At 47.1% G+C, this 20,070-nt stretch overlaps 1 protein-coding gene across 2 annotated transcripts in view; it reads right to left on the bottom strand.

The window, feature by feature from the left end:
• Window positions 1-7,885: 7,885 nt before the first annotated feature.
• Window positions 7,886-20,070, bottom strand: part of LOC143297030 (uncharacterized) — a 58,030-nt gene continuing 45,845 nt past the window's right edge. The window contains exons 2-3 of one of the 2 annotated variants that reach the window (XM_076609185.1): window positions 11,141-12,348; window positions 7,886-8,838 (exon numbers count right to left, since the gene is read on the bottom strand). In XM_076609185.1, coding sequence (XP_076465300.1) covers window positions 8,661-8,838; window positions 11,141-12,321 — 1,359 coding nt within the window. In that variant the 5' untranslated portion in view covers window positions 12,322-12,348 and the 3' untranslated portion in view covers window positions 7,886-8,660. Of the gene's footprint in view, window positions 8,839-10,119; window positions 12,349-20,070 lie in introns of those variants that run through there. The other variant, XM_076609186.1, reaches the window with a different exon arrangement.

The raw sequence follows: 20,070 nt of genomic DNA, 5'->3' as shown, positions 1-20,070 counted from the left end.
TTTCCTAGCATTTGCCGTGTGTTCCGTAACTTGTTCCTTCGTTCATAACATGGCCATGAGCATCAGCCTGCTGCTTGTTCCGCGCATGAAAAATGGTGGTGGTGGTGGTTTTAAGAGAGAGAGAGAGAGGGAGGGAGAGAGGGAGGGAGGGAGACAGAGAGAGAGAGAGAGATAGAGAGAGAAGAACTAAGCGCCAAGAACACCCCCCGCCCCTCCCCCATCTCCCCTCTACCAGCCACCTACATAGACACTCACACTCACTCACACTCACACACACACACACACACACACACACACACACACACACACACACACACACACACACAAAACACACAGAGGAGCCAACTTCCGAGAATGGAGCACTTTTTTGACGTGATCGGAGATATTTGCCAATAATAGCTTGGACAGTTCAAGACTGGCTGACAAGATGGTTATTTTGGACTATCACAGTAAAGTCATTTACAAACACCATGTAGTTGAAGGCTGGCTAGACATGATGGTTATTTTGGACTATCACAGTAAAGTCATTTACATACACCATGTAGTTGAAGGCTGGCCGGACAAGATGGTTATTTTGGACTATCACAGTAAAGTCATTTACATACACCATGTAGTTGAAGACTGGCCGGATATGATAGTTATTTTGGACTATCACAGTAAAGTCATTTACATACACCATGTAGTTGTAGACTGGCCGGACATGATGGTTATTTTGGACTATCACAGTAAAGTCATTTACATACACCATGTAGTTGTAGACTGGCTGGACATGATAGTTATTTTAGACTATCACAGTAAAGTCATTTACATACACCATGTAGTTGAAGACTGGCCGGATATGATAGTTATTTTGGACTATCACAGTAAAGTCATTTACATACACCATGTAGTTGACTGGCTGAACATGATGGTTATTTTGGACTATCACAGTAAAGTCATTTACATACACCATGTAGTTGAAGGCTGGCCGGACAAGATGGTTATTTTGGACTATCACAGTAAAGTCATTTACATACACCATGTTGTTGACTGGCTGAACATGATGGTTATTTTGGACTATCACAGTAAAGTCATTTACATACACCATGTAGTTGTAGACTGGCCGGACATGATGGTTATTTTGGACTATCACAGTAAAGTCATTTACATACACCATGTAGTTGTAGACTGGCTGGACATGATGGTTATTTTGGACTATCACAGTAAAGTCATTTACATACACCATGTAGTTGTAGACTGGCTGGACATGATGGTTATTTTGGACTATCACAGTAAAGTCATTTACATACACCATGTAGTTGTAGACTGGCCGGACAAGATGGTTATTTTGGACTATCACAGTAAAGTCATTTACATACACCATGTAGTTGTAGACTGGCTGAACATGATGGTTATTTTGGACTATCACAGTAAAGTCATTTACATACACCATGTAGTTGTAGACTGGCCGGACATGATGGTTATTTTGGACTATCACAGTAAAGTCATTTACATACACCATGACAATTGCATCATCTGGGAAAATCAAAGAAAAAACAAACAACAGTAGCCCCACCCTCTGGAAATTCTTTTCTGCGAGTTTCTTCTTTTCTGTCTTCACTTTGTATCTGGCCTTGTCCTCTTTTTTTTTTCTGTCGTCTTTTCTGTTTTCCTGCCTTCCTGCTCCAGAAATTTTATTTGTTTTTTTTCTAAGTCATGAATATACGTTGTCTTTTTCAGGACTTAATATTTGAGCGTCCGTACTTTGTCCTTTTTCGTTTTTGCGCCGAGGACTGTGAAGTGTTCGTTTGCAACTGTTGTTTTGTATGACCGTTATTATTCGCTGTTTTGTGTGTTATATACATGACTGTGTTTATGTCCAGGTTAGTTAGTTTTTGTTGTTGTTGTTGTTGTTGTTGTTGTCCCAGGCACTTAGAAAGGCTCCCACATTGTCAGCCTTTAAGGCTGGGCTTAAGACCCATCTTTACAAACTCCATCTGACTGAATAAGTTAACACCAGGTGTAACCTACGCCATAGGTTTTAAATGCTGAAACCTTTCAATGTTTTATGTACACACACACACACACACACACACACACACACACACACACACACACACACACACACACATATATATATATATATATATATATATATATATATATATGTATACTTCTTGTTGATAAGTGTATATATATACTTGTGTGTGGATGAGCATAGTTTTGTGGATAAGTGTGTAAATATTCTTGCCTTCTTAAGAAATTGTAATGGCGCCTCAAGCTCTCCAAGGGAATAAGCGTCTTAAAATGTACTTTATTATTATTATTATTATTTGTTGTTGTTGTTGATGTTGTTGTTGTTGTTGTTGTGATCTGGCGAAAGACTGACGGATGGATGTGCAGTGTTGGCCCAGTGGGAACGCGTCTGCCTCGGAAGCGAGAGAACCTGACCGTACTGGATCAAATCCCACTCCCGCCCGCATTAATCTTTCTCTCCTTCCACCAGACCTGGAGTGGTGTTTGCACATCAGTCATTCGGATGAGACGATAAACCGAGGTCCCGCAATGAGCGCTGTACGCCTTTCTGGTCTGTCGTCTTTGTTTAAAAAGGTGCGAACATTCCAGGCACCCAGAGTCAGGGCATGACTCCTGGTTCTTTTCTTCTGTTGCTTTCGGCCGCTAGTGTTGGATGTCCAAGTAGGTGCAGTTTCATAGTAGGTACTAGGTGAGGCAGGCTTTGTTTAGGGATCCTTTTATCTCCCCTTCCCCATGTGGGGAGAGCAGTGCTGTCCCTAAAAAGGGCTGCTCTGACACTGTGGGAGGATACGGGCGCCGCATCTGCCCCAGTCTACGGCGGACAACCATCACCCCACAGCCGCCTGCGTGCAGTCGTGACTAGGAACTGCCAGCAGCATCCTCTGCCTATCCCCGTTACTACTTTTCCATCGCCGCAGGGCTTGGGAAAGCTGGGTGTTGAAGGGCTAGCTCGACGTTCTGACATTAGCCTGGTTGCCTGACCAGCACAGGTGACTTTTATTTTTAGTGAAGAGGACTTGAGCACGCACTAAGCACACGTCAAAGAACCCAAGGCAACAAAAAGAGTTGTCCATGGCAACATTTCAGAAGAAAAGTCCACTCCGATGATTATATATGTGTATGTATGTATGTATGCGAGTGATTGAAGCCTGGCTGGGTGACATGGGAATCGAATGATGATTGCTCAAAGGTAGATGTCAGTCAGCTTTGGCCAGGTAGGCAGCCTTTTGTGCAAATGGCTGTGTTTGTAAAGCGCCTGGAGGTTGGTCTCTGACCGAAAATAGACGCTGTATAAGTATCCATTATGAAATGATGATAGACGCTGCATAAGTATCCATTATGAAATGATGATAGACGCTGCATAAGTATCCATTATGAAATGATGATAGACGCTGTATAAGTATCCATTATGAAATGATGATAGACGCTGCATAAGTATCCATTATGAAATGATGATAGACGCTGTATAAGTATCCATTATGAAATGATGATAGACGCTGTATAAGTATCCATTATGAAATGATGATAGACGCTGTATAAGTATCCATTATGAAATGACCTCAGTTTAAGTGCGTGATTGTGACAGTACTTGTGCCCAGTTTTCCTTTCCAGTTTTTTTTTCCCCAGGTTTGTTCATTTTCTTCGGGATCGATGTTTACTTGCCAGTGCAGTGTCCTTGAGAGGTGTGGGTTCGATTCCCGCTCTCGCCCTTTCTCCCAAGTTTGCTTGGAAAATCAAACTGAGCGTCTAGTCATTCGGATGAGACGGTAAGCCTGTGTCCTGTGTGCAGCAAGCACTTGGTGCACTGAAAAAGAACCCACTGTATTTGTAATTGTACTTCTTTTTATCACAACAGATTTCTCTGTGTGAAATTCGGGCTGCTCTCCCCAGGGAGAGCGCGTCGCTATACTACAGTGCCACCCTTTTTTTTCTCTTTTTTTTGGTATTTTTTCCTGCGTGCAGTTGTATTTGTTTTTCCTATCGAAGTGGATTTTTCTACAGAATTTTGCCAGGAACAACCCTTTTGTTGCCGTGGGTTCTTTTACGTGCGCTGAGTACATGCTGCACACGGGACCTCGGTTTATCGTCTCATCCGAATGACTAGCGTCCAGACCACCACTCAAGGTCTAGTGGATGGGGAGAAAATATCGGCGGCTGAGCCGTGATTCGAACCAGGGCGCTCAGATTCTCTCGCTTCTTAGGCGGACGCGTTACCTCTAGGCCATCACTCCACTGCGACAAAAGGGTTGTCATCTGGCAAAATTCTTCAGAAGAAAATCCATTCTGGTTGGTACACAAATATATTTGCATGCACTCGAGGCCTGACTAGTGTGTTGGGTTATGCTGCTGTCAGGCATCTGCCTAGTGGATGTGCTGTAGCGCATATGGATTTGTCCTAACACGCCTCCTTGAGGAACTGAAACTGAAACAGAAACTCTGATGTGACCCTTTGCGGTCAGCAGGGTTGTGAGGGACAATTGCAGACAGACGTGTTCGACCAGACGTCTCTTGGAAACCTCGCTGGTTTCAGTTTCAAGGAGGTGTCGAAGCGTGCGAACCGATCCATATTCGCTACAGCACACCTGCAGCATTTACATGAAAAGGAGAAGATCGACGGGCGCAATAGCCGAGTGGTTTAAGCGTTGGACTTTCAATCTGAGGGTCCCGGGTTCGAATCACGGTAACGGCGCCTGGTGGGGGTAAAGGGTAGAGATTTTTTCGATCTCCCAGGTCAACATATTATGTGCAGACCTGCTTAGTGCCTGAACCTCCTTCGTGTGTATACGCACGCAGAAGATCAAATGCGCACGTTAAAGATCCTGTAACCCATGTCAGTGTTCGGTGGGTTGTGGAGACACGAAAATACCCAGCATGCATGCACCACGACAGAGTTATCGGCAAGTCGATGCTGGTCGTGTAGCAGAAAGAAGAAAAAAGAAAGAAAGAAGAAGATGCCTGATCATCACATAAACCCAGAGTGCTGCTCAGGCCTTGACTGGAAGGTATCTTATCACCACTGACACATTGCTTCATTGTGACAGGGCTCTGTCTGTATGTCTGTGTCAGGCCTTGACAGGAAGGTATCTTATCACCACTGACACATTGCTTCATTGTGAGAGGGCTCTGTCTGTATGTCTGTGTCAGGCCTTGACAGGAAGGTATCTTATCACCACTGACACATTGCTTCATTGTGACAGGGCCGTGTCTGTATGTCTGTGTCAGGCCTTGACAAGAAGGTATCTTATCACCACTGACACATTGCTTCATTATGACAGGGCCGTGTCTGTATGTCTGTGTCAGGCCTTGACAGGAAGGTATCTTATCACCACTGACACATTGCTTCATTGTGACAGGGTTCTGTCTGTGTGTCTGTGTCAGACCTTGACAAGAAGGTATCTTATCACCACTGACACATTGCTTCATTATGACAGGGCCGTGTCTGTATGTCTGTGTCAGGCCTTGACAGGAAGGTATCTTATCACCACTGACACATTGCTTCATTGTGACAGGGCCGTGTCTGTATGTCTGTGTCAGGCCTTGACAGGAAGGTATCTTATCACCACTGACACATTGCTTCATTGTGACAGGGTTCTGTCTGTGTGTCTGTGTCAGACCTTGACAAGAAGGTATCTTATCACCACTGACACATTGCTTCATTATGACAGGGCCGTGTCTGTATGTCTGTGTCAGGCCTTGACAGGAAGGTATCTTATCACCACTGACACATTGCTTCATTGTGACAGGGCCGTGTCTGTATGTCTGTGTCAGGCCTTGACAGGAAGGTATCTTATCACCACTGACACATTGCTTCATTGTGACAGGGCCGTGTCTGTATGTCTGTGTCAGGCCTTGACTGGAAGGTATCTTATCACCACTGACACATTGCTTCATTGTGACAGGGCCGTGTCTGTCTGTGTGTCTGTGTCGTGGTGCTGTTTGTGTGGGAAGATTCTTGGTCCTGTGTCTGTGTGTCTGTCTGTGTCGTGGTGCTGTTTGTGTGGGAAGATTCCTGGTCCTGTGTCTGTCTGTCTGTGTCGTAGTGCTGTTTGTGTGGGAAGATTCTTGGTCCTGTGTCTGTGTGTCTGTGTCGTGGTGCTGTTTGTGTGGGAAGATTCCTGGTCCTGTGTCTGTCTGTCTGTCTGTCTGTGTCGTGGTGCTGTTTGTGTGGGAAGATTCCTGGTCCTGTGTCTGTCTGTCTGTCTGTCTGTCTGTGTCGTAGTGCTGTTTGTGTGGGAAGATTCCTGGTCCTGTGTCTGTCTGTCTGTCTGTCTGTGTCGTGGTGCTGTTTGTGTGGGAAGATTCCTGGTCCTGTGTCTGTCTGTCTGTCTGTCTGTGTCGTAGTGCTGTTTGTGTGGGAAGATTCCTGGTCCTGTGTCTGTCTGTCTGTCTGTCTGTGTCGTGGTGCTGTTTGTGTGGGAAGATTCCTGGTCCTGTGTCTGTCTGTATGTCTGTGTCGTAGTGCTGTTTGTGTGGGAAGATTCCTGGTCCTGTGTCTGTCTGTCTGTCTGTGTCGTGGTGCTGTTTGTGTGGGAAGAGTCCTGATTCTGTGTCTGTCTGTATGTCTGTGTCGTGGTGCTGTTTGTGTGGGAAGATTCCTGGTCCTGTGTCTGTATGTCTGTCTGTGTCGTGGTGCTGTTTGTGTGGGAAGATTCCTGGTCCTGTGTCTGTCTGTCTGTCTGTGTCGTGGTGCTGTTTGTGTGGGAAGATTCCTGGTCCTGTGTCTGTGTGTGTCGTTGTGTCCACGAAAAGCGTCTCTCTACGCTGCGCGGGGGCGTCAGTTTGTGGAGAGTGATGTGCTCTTGGTCGTTTTACCTGGCTTTCTTTCGCACACACTGGTAATCATGCGAATATTTGGTTTGCATGTTGAACGAAGTTGTATGTATTCTTATAATGTATGTATATTGTGTTTTCTAAACCTTTAATTTTCTGCAACATACATTTTGTATCGATAATCTACGGAATGATCCATAGCGTTACAACAATGCAGGTTAGAACAAATAATATAACGACGTGAACAAAGACATAAACATTGACGTCAGTGTGTTTGAACCTGATGCTTTTTACTTTAATTACGGAACCAAACATGTCACCGATATTCTATACAAGTGCAGGCCCTACCCATACGTACTCAACAGTACTAATTTATCATTATCATATGCATCGAGATATTGCACGATGGTAACATTGAATTGCTTCTGTATATGGTTTAAATATTTCTAAATATATCCTCGTATCAAATGTCTCCATGATGCCGATACTGAAAGCAATATTCCCCTAAACTGTTTGTATTGGTCGTCGTGTCTTACCGATCTTGTCCAACCAGGAAATCACTCTGGAATTCTGAAACTGGTGAAGATATACTGATGTGCATGCCGTCGATGTTAAACACCGTATTCATATAACCCGTTGTGCAAAGTCAGTTTGCTTCACGTGTATTTTATACACCCATGTTTGGGTTGTGTCTGTATATCTATGTTTCATTTGTATATTATACACATCCATGGTTTGACGGCCAGGTTCTCAGCAATGCCTCTGTCCCGCGCCTTACGGTATGGAGAACGGGTGACTCCTTGCATCCTGTTCATGACTGGCACAACTGCCCCGCGTAACATCAGTCACAGTGGTGATGCTTGCTTTAACTCTTTCCATACGAACGGCGAAAGAGACGACGTTAACAGCGTTTCAGCCCAATTACCATCATCAAAATATTGCAAGCGGAAGGCTCTTATACTGAAGACGTGAATGTTGACAAAGAATACCACAATTCTGACGACGGAAGTTAAAGGTTGGGTCATTCAGACACCCACTGGACATCCGAGGGATCTGTGTAGAGGAGAAGAGAGGACTGGCCGTATTGAGTGAGTTAAAGTATCACTGAAACCAGAAGAGACGACATTGACCTCTTTACCAGTTCAAGCAAATGTCAAGGTTTCTGTTGTCGGCCATAGGGGAAATCCGCTGCAGAGCTTGACACCTCGGTTAGTGGTGATCGTGTGTGAAATCGTGTTCAGTGTGTTTCGGAGTGGAGAAAAGAGAGCAGAACAGCAACACACCATGCTTCTCCATCAACGAAGTGATGTTGTCTTGTTGTTTGAGCAGCGAGAACAGCGTCTCCACACGGTGCAGTGTTGTTAACCACAGTCCTGATTCAACCGTGTTCACATCAACAGAAGAAATGACAAAAAAAAAAAGGTTTCTTCCATCGCATCACAGTATAGAAAAAGAGTCACCAGAATGCGACTCAACAGTAGTCTAAAAATCAGAGTCGTTCTGAGAGGAAAACAATAGCCAAAGCACACAACTTGTGCCACTGTGGCCAGTGAATCCTTTTTTGTTCGTGGTAACTGTTTTCATAGTGATCAAAGCGTGGACATAACTGGCATATTCACCAGGAAACCAACGTCACTATAATCTACGCACGTGCTATCGGGTGATATATAGTGAGAGTATCTGGACTCACAAAAAAAAACCCTCACTGTCCGCAGCTGAGACCAGATCTCTGTAACAGCACTCGACATACCCACGTCGTTTTCAAACACACGCCAGCTCCCTTTCCCATTATCAGGAGAGTTTCAGAGAAAGGTTTTGGGCTTTGCAGGCTGTGTTGTGACGTGGAAAGAACCACGCGACGCTGCCAACGGGGATCACGTGAGCTCACAGACATGTTCACAGGGAACAGACATGATGCTCTGTTCATCCTCCGTGGGTGTCAGATGACGCGACTTACACGAGCACGTCAGCGGTTTGAAGCTGACGCTGTGCGGTGAGGGGGGACCTTGACACAGACGTACACCTCTCCACTCCTCCATGAGAAATGTCACCCTGGAACAATTAGTGTGTCTTGTCATGTCAGTGCTCTGTCTTCACGTGTCAGTGCTCTGTCTTCACGTCGTGTCAGTGACTGTCTTCACATGTCAGTCACTGTCTTCACGTCGTGTCAGTTACTGTCTTCACGTAAGTCGCTGTCTTCACGTCGTGTCAGTGACTGTCTTCACATGTCAGTCACTGTCTTCACGTCGTGTCAGTTACTGTCTTCACGTAAGTCGCTGTCTTCACGTCGTGTCAGTCACTGTCTTCACATGTCAGTCACTGTCTTCACGTCGTGTTAGTCACTGTCTTCACGTAAGTCGCTGTCTTCGCATATGAATCACTGTCTTCACGTGTAAGTCACTGCCTTTATGTGTCAGTGACTGTCTTTGTGTGTCAGTGACTGTGACTGTCTTTATGTGTCAGTGAGTGTCTTTATGTGTCAGTGACTGTCTTTATGTGTCTGTGTCAGTGACTGTCTTTATGTGTCAGTGACTGTGACTGTCTTTATGTGTCAGTGACTGTCTTTGTGTCAGTGACTGTCTTTATGTGTCAGTGACTGTCTATGACTTTCTTTATGTGTCAGTGACTGTCTTTGTCTGTGTCAGTGACTGTCTTTATGTGTCAGTGACTGTCTTTATGTGTCAGTGACTGTCTTTGTGTCAGTGACTGTCTTTATGTGTCAGTGACTGTCTATGACTTTCTTTATGTGTCAGTGACTGTCTTTGTCTGTGTCAGTGACTGTCTTTATGTGTCAATGACTGTCTTTATGTGTCTGTGTCAGTGACTGTCTTTATGTGTCTGTGTCAGTGACTGTCTTTATGTGTCAATGACTGTCTTTATGTGTCTGTGTCAGTGACTGCCTTTATGTGTCTGTGACTGTCTTCACATATAAGTCACTGTCTTGAGGTGTTAGTCACTTCCTTCACATGTCAGTGAATGTCTTCGCAAGTCAGTCACTGTCTTGATGTGTAAGTCAGTATCTTCACGTGTAAGTTACTGTCTTCATGTGTAAGTCAGCATCTTCACGTGTAAGTTACTGTCTTCATGTGTAAGTCAGCATCTTCACGTGTAAGTTACTGTCTTCATGTGTAAGTCAGCATCTTCACGTGTAAGTTACTGTCTTCTTGTGTAAGTCAGCATCTTCACGTGTAAGTAACTGTCTTCATGTGTAAGTCAGCATCTTCACGTGTAAGTAACTGTCTTCATGTGTAAGTCAGTATCTTCACGTGTAAGTTACTGTCTTCATGTGTAAGTCAGCATCTTCACGTGTAAATCACTGTCGTCATGTGTAAGTCAGCATCTTCACGTGTAAATCACTGTCTTCATGTGAAAGTCAGCATCTTCACGTGTAAATCACTGTCTTCATGTGAAAGTCAGTATCTTCACGTGTAAATCACTGTCTTCATGTGTAAGTCAGCACCTTCACGTGTAAATCATTGTCTTCATGTGAAAGTCAGTATCTTCACGTGTAAATTACAGTCTTCATGTGTAAGCTACTATTTTTACAAGTAAGTCACTGTCTTCACCTGTAAGTTACTGTCTTCACATGTACATGTAGGTTACTATCTTCACGCGTAAGTCACTGTCTTCGAGTGTAAGTCATTTAGTCATCGTGTTCACGTGCCAGTCACTGTCTTCACATTTAAGTCCCTGTCTTTACGTGTATGTCATTGTCTTCACATGTAAGTAGCTGTCTTCACATTTGTCAGTGTCTTCACATACATGTCGGCGTGTTCACGTGTCAGTCAGTGTGTTCGCACGTCAGTCAATGTCTTAACGTGTAAGTCGCTGTCTTCACGTGTAAATCACTGTCTTCACGTGCAAGTCGCTGTCTTCACATGACAGTCACTGTCTTGAGGTGCAAGTCACTGTCCTCACATGCAAGTCACTATCTTCACGTGTAAATCACTGTCTTCACATGTCAGTCCCTGTCTTTACGTGTATGTCATTGTCTTCACGTGTAAGTCGCTATCTTCTAGTATGTCAGTGTCTTCATATACATGTCGGCGTGTTCACGTGTCAATCAGTGTGTCAACATGTCAGTCACTGTCTTCACATATTTGTCACCGTGTTCACATGTGTTTCATTGTGTTGACACGTGGGTCTCAGTGTGTTCACATGTGTGTCAATGTGTTCATACGTGTGTCAGTGGGTTCACAAATGTGTCAGTGTGTTGACGTGTCAGCCAGTGTGTTCACATGTGTATCAGTGAGTTGACGTGTCGGTCGGTCAGTGTGTTCAGATGGAGGTGGTGAAGGCCATGGTGCAGTTAGTGGTGTTGAGGGAGTGCCCGTTGCTGGACACCATGGAGTACCTTTCTCCCCTGCGGCCCCTCCGGCTGCCACACGATAGCCTCCCTTGGCACGTCAGCAGGTGGCGCACCTCGCGCCGGAAGTGCTTGCCGGTGAGGCAGTAGACGAAGAAGTAGCAGGAGTAGTGCGAGAGGCAGAGGGTCTCCAGCACCTTGCGGCAGTCCAGGTAGGTGAAGAACGCCCGCCAGGTGGCGTCGGTCCCCAGCTGGAGGTCTGTGAGGAGGTGCGGGCCGGGCGGGTAGGCGGACTGCAGCGTGTTGACCAGCGTGGCGGCCAGCTGGGTGACGATCAGGAAGAAGGACACGCACAGCAGGGTCAGGGTGGAGGCCGTGGTGCCGCCGCTCCCCCCTCCTCCCCCGTCGCCCCCTCCTCCCCCTCCCCCGCGGGACACCTGCCGCGAGATGATCCCGTTCCGGGACAGGCGCACGATCTCGCGCAGCACGAGCGCGTTGAAGAGGAGGACGACCAAGGGGAGGAGGGCGAAGAGCAGCATGTCCACCACCCAGGTCCAGACGTTCCAGAAGCTGGCGTCCCCGCCCTCCGCCGCCTGGGGCCGCGTGTTGCAGATGTTGAGGGTCGGGAAGAAGGTCCAGATGTAGAGCTGCGCCGTGGAGAGCGCGGCGGACAGCCCGGTGCAGGCCCCGACAGCCAGGAAGGCGCGGCGCTCCGTGCACCACTTCTCCTTCAGGAAGGGGTGGCACACGGCCACGTAGCGCTCCACGGTGAAGGCGGCCACCAGCACCACGGACAGGTACTGCGGGATGTAGAAGAAGAACATGAAGGCCTCGCAGCCCCCGGGCGCGTTGTACACGTCACGGCCCCACGTCACGTGCAGCGTGTGCAGCAGGTGCAGGAAGAGGAAGACCAGGTCGGACACGGCCAGCAGACCCAGGTACACCGCCGACGAGTTGTTGCGCCGCATGCGGGCCCCCAGCCAGACGTAGGCCGACACGGGGTTGCCGAAGAAGCCGACGAAGTACCATATGGGCGGCACCACGCGCTCGGCCCAGGCGGCGGCAGGGGCGAATGTCTCCACCAGCTGACTGACCGTGTAGCGCTCGAACACGTTGAGGGTCACGTCCTCTGCCGGGCTGCTGCTGTTGATCGCCGTGTGGTTCATGGTGTGGTTCAGGGTGTGGTTCAGGGTGTGGTTCATGGCGGTGGCGCTGACGTTGTAGTCCATTGTGTGTGCGTAGCCGACTGCCGGAGTCTGTTGACACAGGATAACACACGGGTCAGTGATATGGGAGGTTCTGTTTATTTATTTATTTTTTTGAGGTAGGGTGGCTGGGGATGGGGGCATTTCAGTCCTCATTTTCAGACCTCATCAGCCCTTCAGTGTGAAAACCAACACCGCTTGCTGTGCACACTCACCTGTCTTTTAAGAAAAAAAAACAAAACAAGACCTACATGAGCATTAATGAGAGATTTAAAATTCCACCCCCCACCCCACACCACGAAAATCAGCTTTGAAGGTTCATAGTCAAACCTTTCTTAATTAAGCTTCTTCAGCTTCTTGGGACTGGATTGATTATTTTCTCTCTCTCTCTCTCTCTCTCTCTCTCTCTCTCTCTCTCTCTCTCTCTCTCTCTCTCTCTCTGTAGGTTGATCACGCTGTGAGTTTGTCGAACGTGGGTATAGCCGTTTTCGACATAAGTGTTTTCTATTGTCGTTGGGTTACGCTGCTGGTCAGGCATCTGCTTGGCAGATGTGGTGTAGCGTATATGGATTTGTCCGAACGCAGTGACGCCTCCTTGAGCTACTGACACTGACACTTGCAGCAGGTTTGTTGCTGCGACTTTGATACATATTATATTCATGCTGTTTGGTTTGTTTTTATGTGTTAAACGATTATTCTGATGTGTCCCATGCCAATAGGACTGTAATGTCAATGGCAATAAAACATTTTTCAGTTTGAGTTTGAGTTTCAGTTTCTCTCTCTCTCTGTCACTCTATATGTCTATCCAGGGTGCAGTGGATCTGGGAGTCAGGACAGCCAATGACACATCACCAGAGCTGACCATGGTTCCTCCCCCACCCCCCAGTCCCTCGCCATCATGGCCCTGTCAGGAAAGGTTTCCCTTGGTTGTACAGCGCTCAGTGGTAGAAAGGCTGTTGCAGATACCATATGTCAAAGCGATTGCACAATAGTACAGACATTCTCATTTCTTGTCCTTAGTCTTTGCATTTGTCAGAGACTGGCATACGTTTACAGTTGGGCCACCAGCAAAGTGAGAGCTGTGTTGTCAATGAGTTCTCTATTGCAATGGGAAGTTATTTACATCTTAGTCTTTTGTGAAGGAGTATTTCTCACAAACTAGGAGGCGATTGCATTGGCTCTTAGTGCTGCAGCCTTGCGGGATAGTTGGCCTTTGGGAACCACCCCAACGCCGACTGTCCTAAAACCCTCTTGGCCGAGAGAGTGGGGATGTAACTCAGGCAAGACACTCTCTGCTATAATCCAATTCCAGCCCAGATAGTCGAGACAGCAGTTACCTCCTCTGCTGTCCTGATGGTCACAGCCGAACACGACTGACTATCATACATACATTTGTCAGACCCGAGAGATACAGACACCTGCCGTGTGAGTCAGAAGATGTAAACAAGACCTGAAAGGAACACACGTGCAGCAGATTACCTTGGACCTTGACTTTGAGCCTGTGATTGCACAAATTAATTTCCATGTTAATTACTAACGTGTTTTTCTCTCTGTTTTTTTCTGTTTGGACTGTGTGGTCCCACGCTTCTCATGTGTCTGGTGCCATTGGTCATGGATATTTCTGGGGTTTTTTTTTAATGGATGAATGAATCACTGTTTCTCAGTGATCGATATTTTAGCAATTTGGAAGTTTTACATACATGCAGTTAATTTTACCGACAAACATTTCTGAAATGCATACATGTATCAGAAAATATAACATAATAAATCTAAGAGAAACAGCACTGCTAATTTAAAGAAAATTCACCTCGATTGCATACAGGTCACAGAGGACTAGTTTTCCGCCCTTTTTTTTTCTGCATGTTTGCTGCTTATACTTACAAACGATTGGACATTTTCTATAGCCGGGTATTGTTTGTCAAAGGCAAGCTCATTACCGTCGCCACCTACTAGCGGTATTGGAAATGGAACAACAACAAGAACAAAAGCACATCTATTGACAACAGACTTGCCTGCAGGTATCCGATTAAATCAGTGTACTACGACAGTTCACCCGCGGCGCCAGGGAAAATAGTCCCGTGCTGTGCAGACAAATATTATTGCGGAGCCTCAGACAAGTTATTAGCGACGACCACACACGTTGTTAGACTCTCATTAAAGGAGAAAAAAAAAAGTTCAAGTTCAGACTTGGGCCAGCGGTTACTGTTCCAGTCGCTTCACTGCAGATTCCGTGAGATCTGTACTACTGATGGAAACACAGTTTGAATTGATTGATTGTGTGTGTGTGTGTGTGTGTGTGTGTGTGAGAGAGAGAGAGAGACAGAGAGAGAGAGAGTGTGTGTGTGTGTGCGCGCGCGCGCGCGTGTGTGTGTGTGTTTTTGGTTCTGTTTTATCCGACGTACGTACTGTTGGACACTTGTGAAATATGGATAACGTAATCACGCACGCACTCATGCACACAGAGGGAGAGAGAGAGAGAAAGAGAGAGAGGGGTGAGGTCGGGGGGGTGGGGGGGGGGGGGGGGGGGTAATACCCAGTCAAGTGTAGGAATCCATGTGATGAGTGAATTGTTTGGTTCCCAGGTAAGAGTGGAGTGTTGCCTCTCACTAAGTGTTTGCTGTGCACAAACACAGCTTGTTCTTCTGGAGTCAGCGTGGTGACTTGCACAGATCACTGTGAACTTGGTCTCTCTGTCTGTCTGCATCTGTCTGTCCGTCCGTCTGTCTATGTCTTATGTCTGTATCCGTTTTTGTATGTCTGTGTGTCTCTCTGTCTCTCTACCCCCCTCTCTCTCTCTATGTTTCTCTGTTTCCCCATTCTCTCTCTCTGTCTCTCTGTCTGTCTCTCTCTCTCTCTCTCACTGTTTGTCTGTCTGTCATGGGGTCTCTTCCGAATATATCTTGGCTTGTCTGTCTCTTTGTTTGTACCCTCCGCCCCCTCAGTCTCTATCTGTCTCTGTCTCTCTGATTGTCTTTCTGTCTCCCTGTGTCTCTGTCCCCCTCTTTCTCTGTCTCTGTCTGTCTGTCTCTGTCTCTGTTTGTCTCTGTCTTTTTCTGTCTCTCTGTCTCTCATTGTCTCTCTTTCTCTGTCTCTCTCTGTCTCTGTCCCCTCTCTCTGTCTGTGTCTCCTTATCTGTCTCTCTACTCTCTCTGTGTCTCTGTCTGTCTCTCTGTCTCTGTCTGTGTCTCCTTCTCTGTCTCTCTACTCTCTCTGTGTCTCTGTCTGTCTCTCTGTCTCTGTCTGTGTCTCTGTCTGTCTCTCTGTCTCTGGTCTGTGTCTCCTTCTCTGTCTCTCTACTCTCTCTGTGTCTCTGTCTGTCTCTCTGTCTCTGTCTGTCTCTCTGTCTCTGTGTCTCCTTCTCTCTCTCTCTCTCTCTCTCTCTCTCTCTCTCTCTCTCTCTCTCTGTCTCTCTCTCTGTGACCTCGCTACCCCCACCCCTCATTTAAAAAGAAAAATTATTCATTTATTTTCTGTTGTTTGTTGTTGATGAGTTTATCCCGTGAGGAAAACGGCTAATCTTATTACAAGGTTCAATCTGCACACTCCTGTTTTCTTTCTTCGTCTCTTTATTCACTTTCCTTCCTTCCTTCTCTCTTTCCTTCTTTCTTTCTTTTCTTCCCTTCTTTCTTTCTTTCGTTTTTTTTTTTCCTTTTTTTTCCTTGATGCCTGTCACAAGTTTTGAAGCACACAAAATGTGGAGGACTCCAAAAAGACGAAGGAAAGCGGTGGGGTGTAAGGGAGGGGGGGAAAGAAAAGGTAGTGAGGGGGTGGGAGAGGGTCGTCACAGGGTGGAGGAGGAAGAGGAGGAGGAGGAGGAAAACGAAAAGGAGGAGGAGGAGGCAGAAGAGGAGGGAGAGGTGGAAGAAGAGGAGGAGGAGGAGGAAGATAACGATGGAGAGGAAGAGTGTGAGGTGGAAGAAGAGGTGGAGGGAAAGGTGGAAAAAAGAGGAGGATGGATGGGAGGAAAAGGGGGAGGAGGAGGGAAAGTTAGAAAAGGAGGAGGAGGATGAGGAGGAGGAAGAGGTGAAGGAGGTGGGAGAGGTGGAAAAGGAGGAGGAGGGGGAGGAGGAGGAAGAGGTCGAAAATGATGAGGAGGGAGAGGAGGAGAGAGAGGTGGAAAAGGAGGAGGAGGGAGAGGTGGAAAAGGAGGAGGAGGAAGAGGAGGAGGGAGAGGTGGAAAAGGAGGAGGAGGGAGAGGTGGAAAAGGAGGAGGAGGAAGAGGAGGAGGGAGAGGTGGAAAAGGAGGAGGAGGGAGAGGAGGAGGGAGAGGTGGAAAAGGAGGAGGAGGAAGAGGAGGGAGAGGTGGAAAAGGAGGAGGAGGGGAGGAGGGTGAGGAGAGAGAGGTGGAAAAGGAGGAAGAGGAGGAGGGAGAGGTGGAAAAGGAGGAGGAGGAGAGGAGGAGGAGGAGGAGGGAGAGGAGGTGGTAGAGGTGAAAAGGAGGAAGAGGGAGAGGGGAGGAGGAGGAGGGAGAGGAGGTGGTAGAGGTGGAAAAGGAGGAGGAGGAAGAGGAGGGAGAGGTGGAGGAGGAGGAGGGAGAGGAGGTGGTAGAGGTGGAAAAGGAGGAAGAGGGAGAGGAGGAGGGGGAGGAGGAGGAGGGAGAGGAGACAGCAGAGAAGTGATGTATCAAAAAGCTGCTGTGTCAACGCTCACGTGCCTTGGGGTGGACAGAACCAACACAGCGATACGTAATGTTCTGCACTCCTTGCCTTGGGCACCGGGGCTCTGTCCCTCTGTCTGTCTGTCTGTCTCTCTCTTTGTCTTTCCCCCTTCTTTCGCTGCTCTCTTCAGCTCGTGTGCGTGTACGAGTGCGTGTGTGTGTGTGTGTGTGTGTGTGTGTGTGTGTGTGTGCGCGCGCGCGCATGGGCTCGCACGCTGCCTGTGTGTGTGTGTGTGTGTGTGTGTGTGTGTGTGTGTGTGTGTGTGAACGCGTTTGTGTGTACGTTGAGTGTGCGTGCAAATACCTTTCAGCATGTGTGTATGTCTATAAATTATGAGTGGGGAAGGCTGGTGGTAGGTTGTGTGTGTGTGTGTGTGTGTGTGTGTGTGTGTGTGTGTGTGTGTGTGTGTGTGTGTGTGCGTGTGTGTGTGTTGTGTGTGTATGCGTGTGTGTGTGTGTGTGTGTGTGTGTGTGTGTGTGTGTGTGTGTGTGTGTGAGAGAGAGAGAGAGAGAGAGAGAGAGAGAGAGAGAGAGTTATACGTTCGCGAGCTCTAATATTAACACGCTAGTCACTTTCTCTGTACCTGTTCCCCTTCCCTCATCTTGGCCAATGTGTGTGTGTGTGTGTGTGTGTGTGTGTGTGTGTGTGTGTTAATTATACGTTCGCGAACTCTAATATTAGCACGTTGGTCACTTTCTCGAAACCTGTTCCCCTTCCCTCATCTCGGCCTGTGTGTGTGTGTGTGTGTGTGTGTGTGTGTGTGTGTGTGTGTTTATGATGGAGGAGGAAGTAAGCTGTAGAGTCCTGGTCTGCTAGCCCCTCACGTCCCTTAGGGCACACACACACACACACACACGCACGCACACGCACACACGCACACACACACACACACACACATGCACGGATCGCCATCACTGAAGATCATCACACCACCCTTCTTTTTTATCCCACTCTCCTAAGTCTCTCTCTCTCTTCACACACACACACACACACACACACACACACACACACACACACACACACACACACAGCGGTTCAGGGACTGAGTGAACCCGTTGTTCTATGTCTCACTCCCTTCACCCGTCTCTCTCTCTCTCTCTCTCTCTCTCTCTTTCTTTTATCTGTCTGTCTTTCTTTCTTTCCTTGCTTGTTTTTTTTTCTGTTTCATTCTGCCTTCCATTCATTATTTCTTACACTTGTTCTGCGTTCTCAATTACAGCTGCCTTCACGTTGGGATGAAAAAGAATTTTTTTTCATCCTGTCGCGCAGAAAATAGGGAAAAAAGAAAAGAAAAAACTAATAGACTTTCGATGATTGGCTGCTAAACTGTTTATGGATTGGAAGTGTAAGACGTGTAACCCTGTTGGCCCCCCGAAAACGGAGTGTGGCTCCCTACATGGCGGGGTAAGAAGGGTCATACACGTAAAAGCCCAAAGGCACATTCGAGTGAACTTGGGAGTTGCGGCTAACGAGGGTAGAGAGAAAAGTTCTGTTGGAATTATTAGTGCTTAAAAACAAGTAGATCTGAGACCAAAAAATAAATAGCTAATCGTATCATAGTGTATGTTCACGCACAAACATTGTCTGTCATTTTAATAACGTACATATTCACCTTACATTTTTACATTCAATACAGGATGCACGAGCGTCCTCACGGACACACACGACATACATATGCAAGCACGTTTTGATGCACTCTCACCGCTGAGAGATAGAAGGAGAGAGGGAGACATTTTGGTGTTGTCAGGGCTTGCTGAAAAGAAGCCTGTAGCGTATCCTTATACCCTCGATAAGGCCCAACACTCGGCTTATATCACAGATTGACATAAGTTTACATTTGGGCCAACAGCAAAGTGAGAGCTGTGTTATCAATGGTTTCTCCAGTCAGTGGGAAATCATTTACAGCATAGTCTTTTGTGAAGGACTGTGACTCTCAAACTAGGAGGCAAAATTGCACTGGCTCTTCGTGCTGCAGCCTTGTGGGCTAGTTGGCCTTTGGGAACCATCCCAACGCCGACTGTCCTAAAACCCTCTTGGCCGAGAGAGTGGGGATGTAACTTGGGCAAGACACTTTCCACTATAATCAAATAGTCGGAACAGCAGTTGCCTCCTCTGCTGTTCTGATGGTCATAGTCGGACACGACTATCATATATATATACCCTCGATAAAGCATTCGTTCTCTCTCTCTCTCTCTCTCTCTCTCTCTCTCTGTCCCCCTCTCTCCTCCTGTCTCTCAGCAGCGAAAATGCATGTCAATCATGGCACCATAACAAATGCAAATGTGGAGTGATGGCCTAGAGGTAACGCGTCCGCATAGGAAGCGAGAGAATTTAAGCGCGCTGTTTCCAGTCACGGCTCAGCCGCCGATATTTTCTCCCCCTCCACTACTAGACCTTTAGTGGTGGTCTGGACGCTAGTCATTCGGATGAGACGATAAACCAAGGTCCCGTGTGCTAGCATGCTCTTTAGCGCACGTAAAAGAACCCACGGCAACAAAAAGGTTGTTTCTGGCAAAAATTCTGTAGAAAAATACACTTCGATAGGAAAAACAAATAAAACTGCACGCAGGAAAAAAAAAAAAAAAAAGGTTGGCGCTGTAGTGTAGCGACGCGCTCTCCCTAGGGAGAGCGGCCCGAATTTCACACAGAGAACTCTTTTGTGATAAAATGAAGTACAAATGCAAATACAAACCAGCCAACCAAACAACACCCCCCCCCCCCCCCTCCCCAAAACGGGCGCATTCTGTCCGCATTGTTCTTCTTCATTGACCACACGCGCAGAGGCTGAAACCTCCCCTCCAAATCCAGTGTCAGTTTTCAAGGAGATGTTTGAGCGTGTGAACACAGCCATATACGCTACACCACACGCTGCTGCTGTTAAAAAGGAAAAACGGGGCGCAACAGATGCCTGACCTTGGCACTCATGAAGGCAGGCAGCTAGCTAGCTGATCAGGCTTGTGGATCTGATGACAACATAAACAAAAAACGGGTGTGAAACAGGATCTTTTGCCCTCACACAACTCCGAGCTTTCATTTAATTTCCTGTGGGTGGATTATATAGATAGCTTATGGCGCTCGTAACGCCGGTTTTATTCCGGAGTGGAAACGAAATTTG

Source organism: Babylonia areolata, chromosome 22 (assembly GCF_041734735.1).
Source record: "Babylonia areolata isolate BAREFJ2019XMU chromosome 22, ASM4173473v1, whole genome shotgun sequence".
Taxonomy (NCBI): Eukaryota; Metazoa; Mollusca; class Gastropoda; order Neogastropoda; family Buccinidae; genus Babylonia; species Babylonia areolata.
The sequence above is the reverse complement of the archived record's forward strand: the minus strand, read 5'-3'. Positions and strand labels throughout refer to the sequence as shown.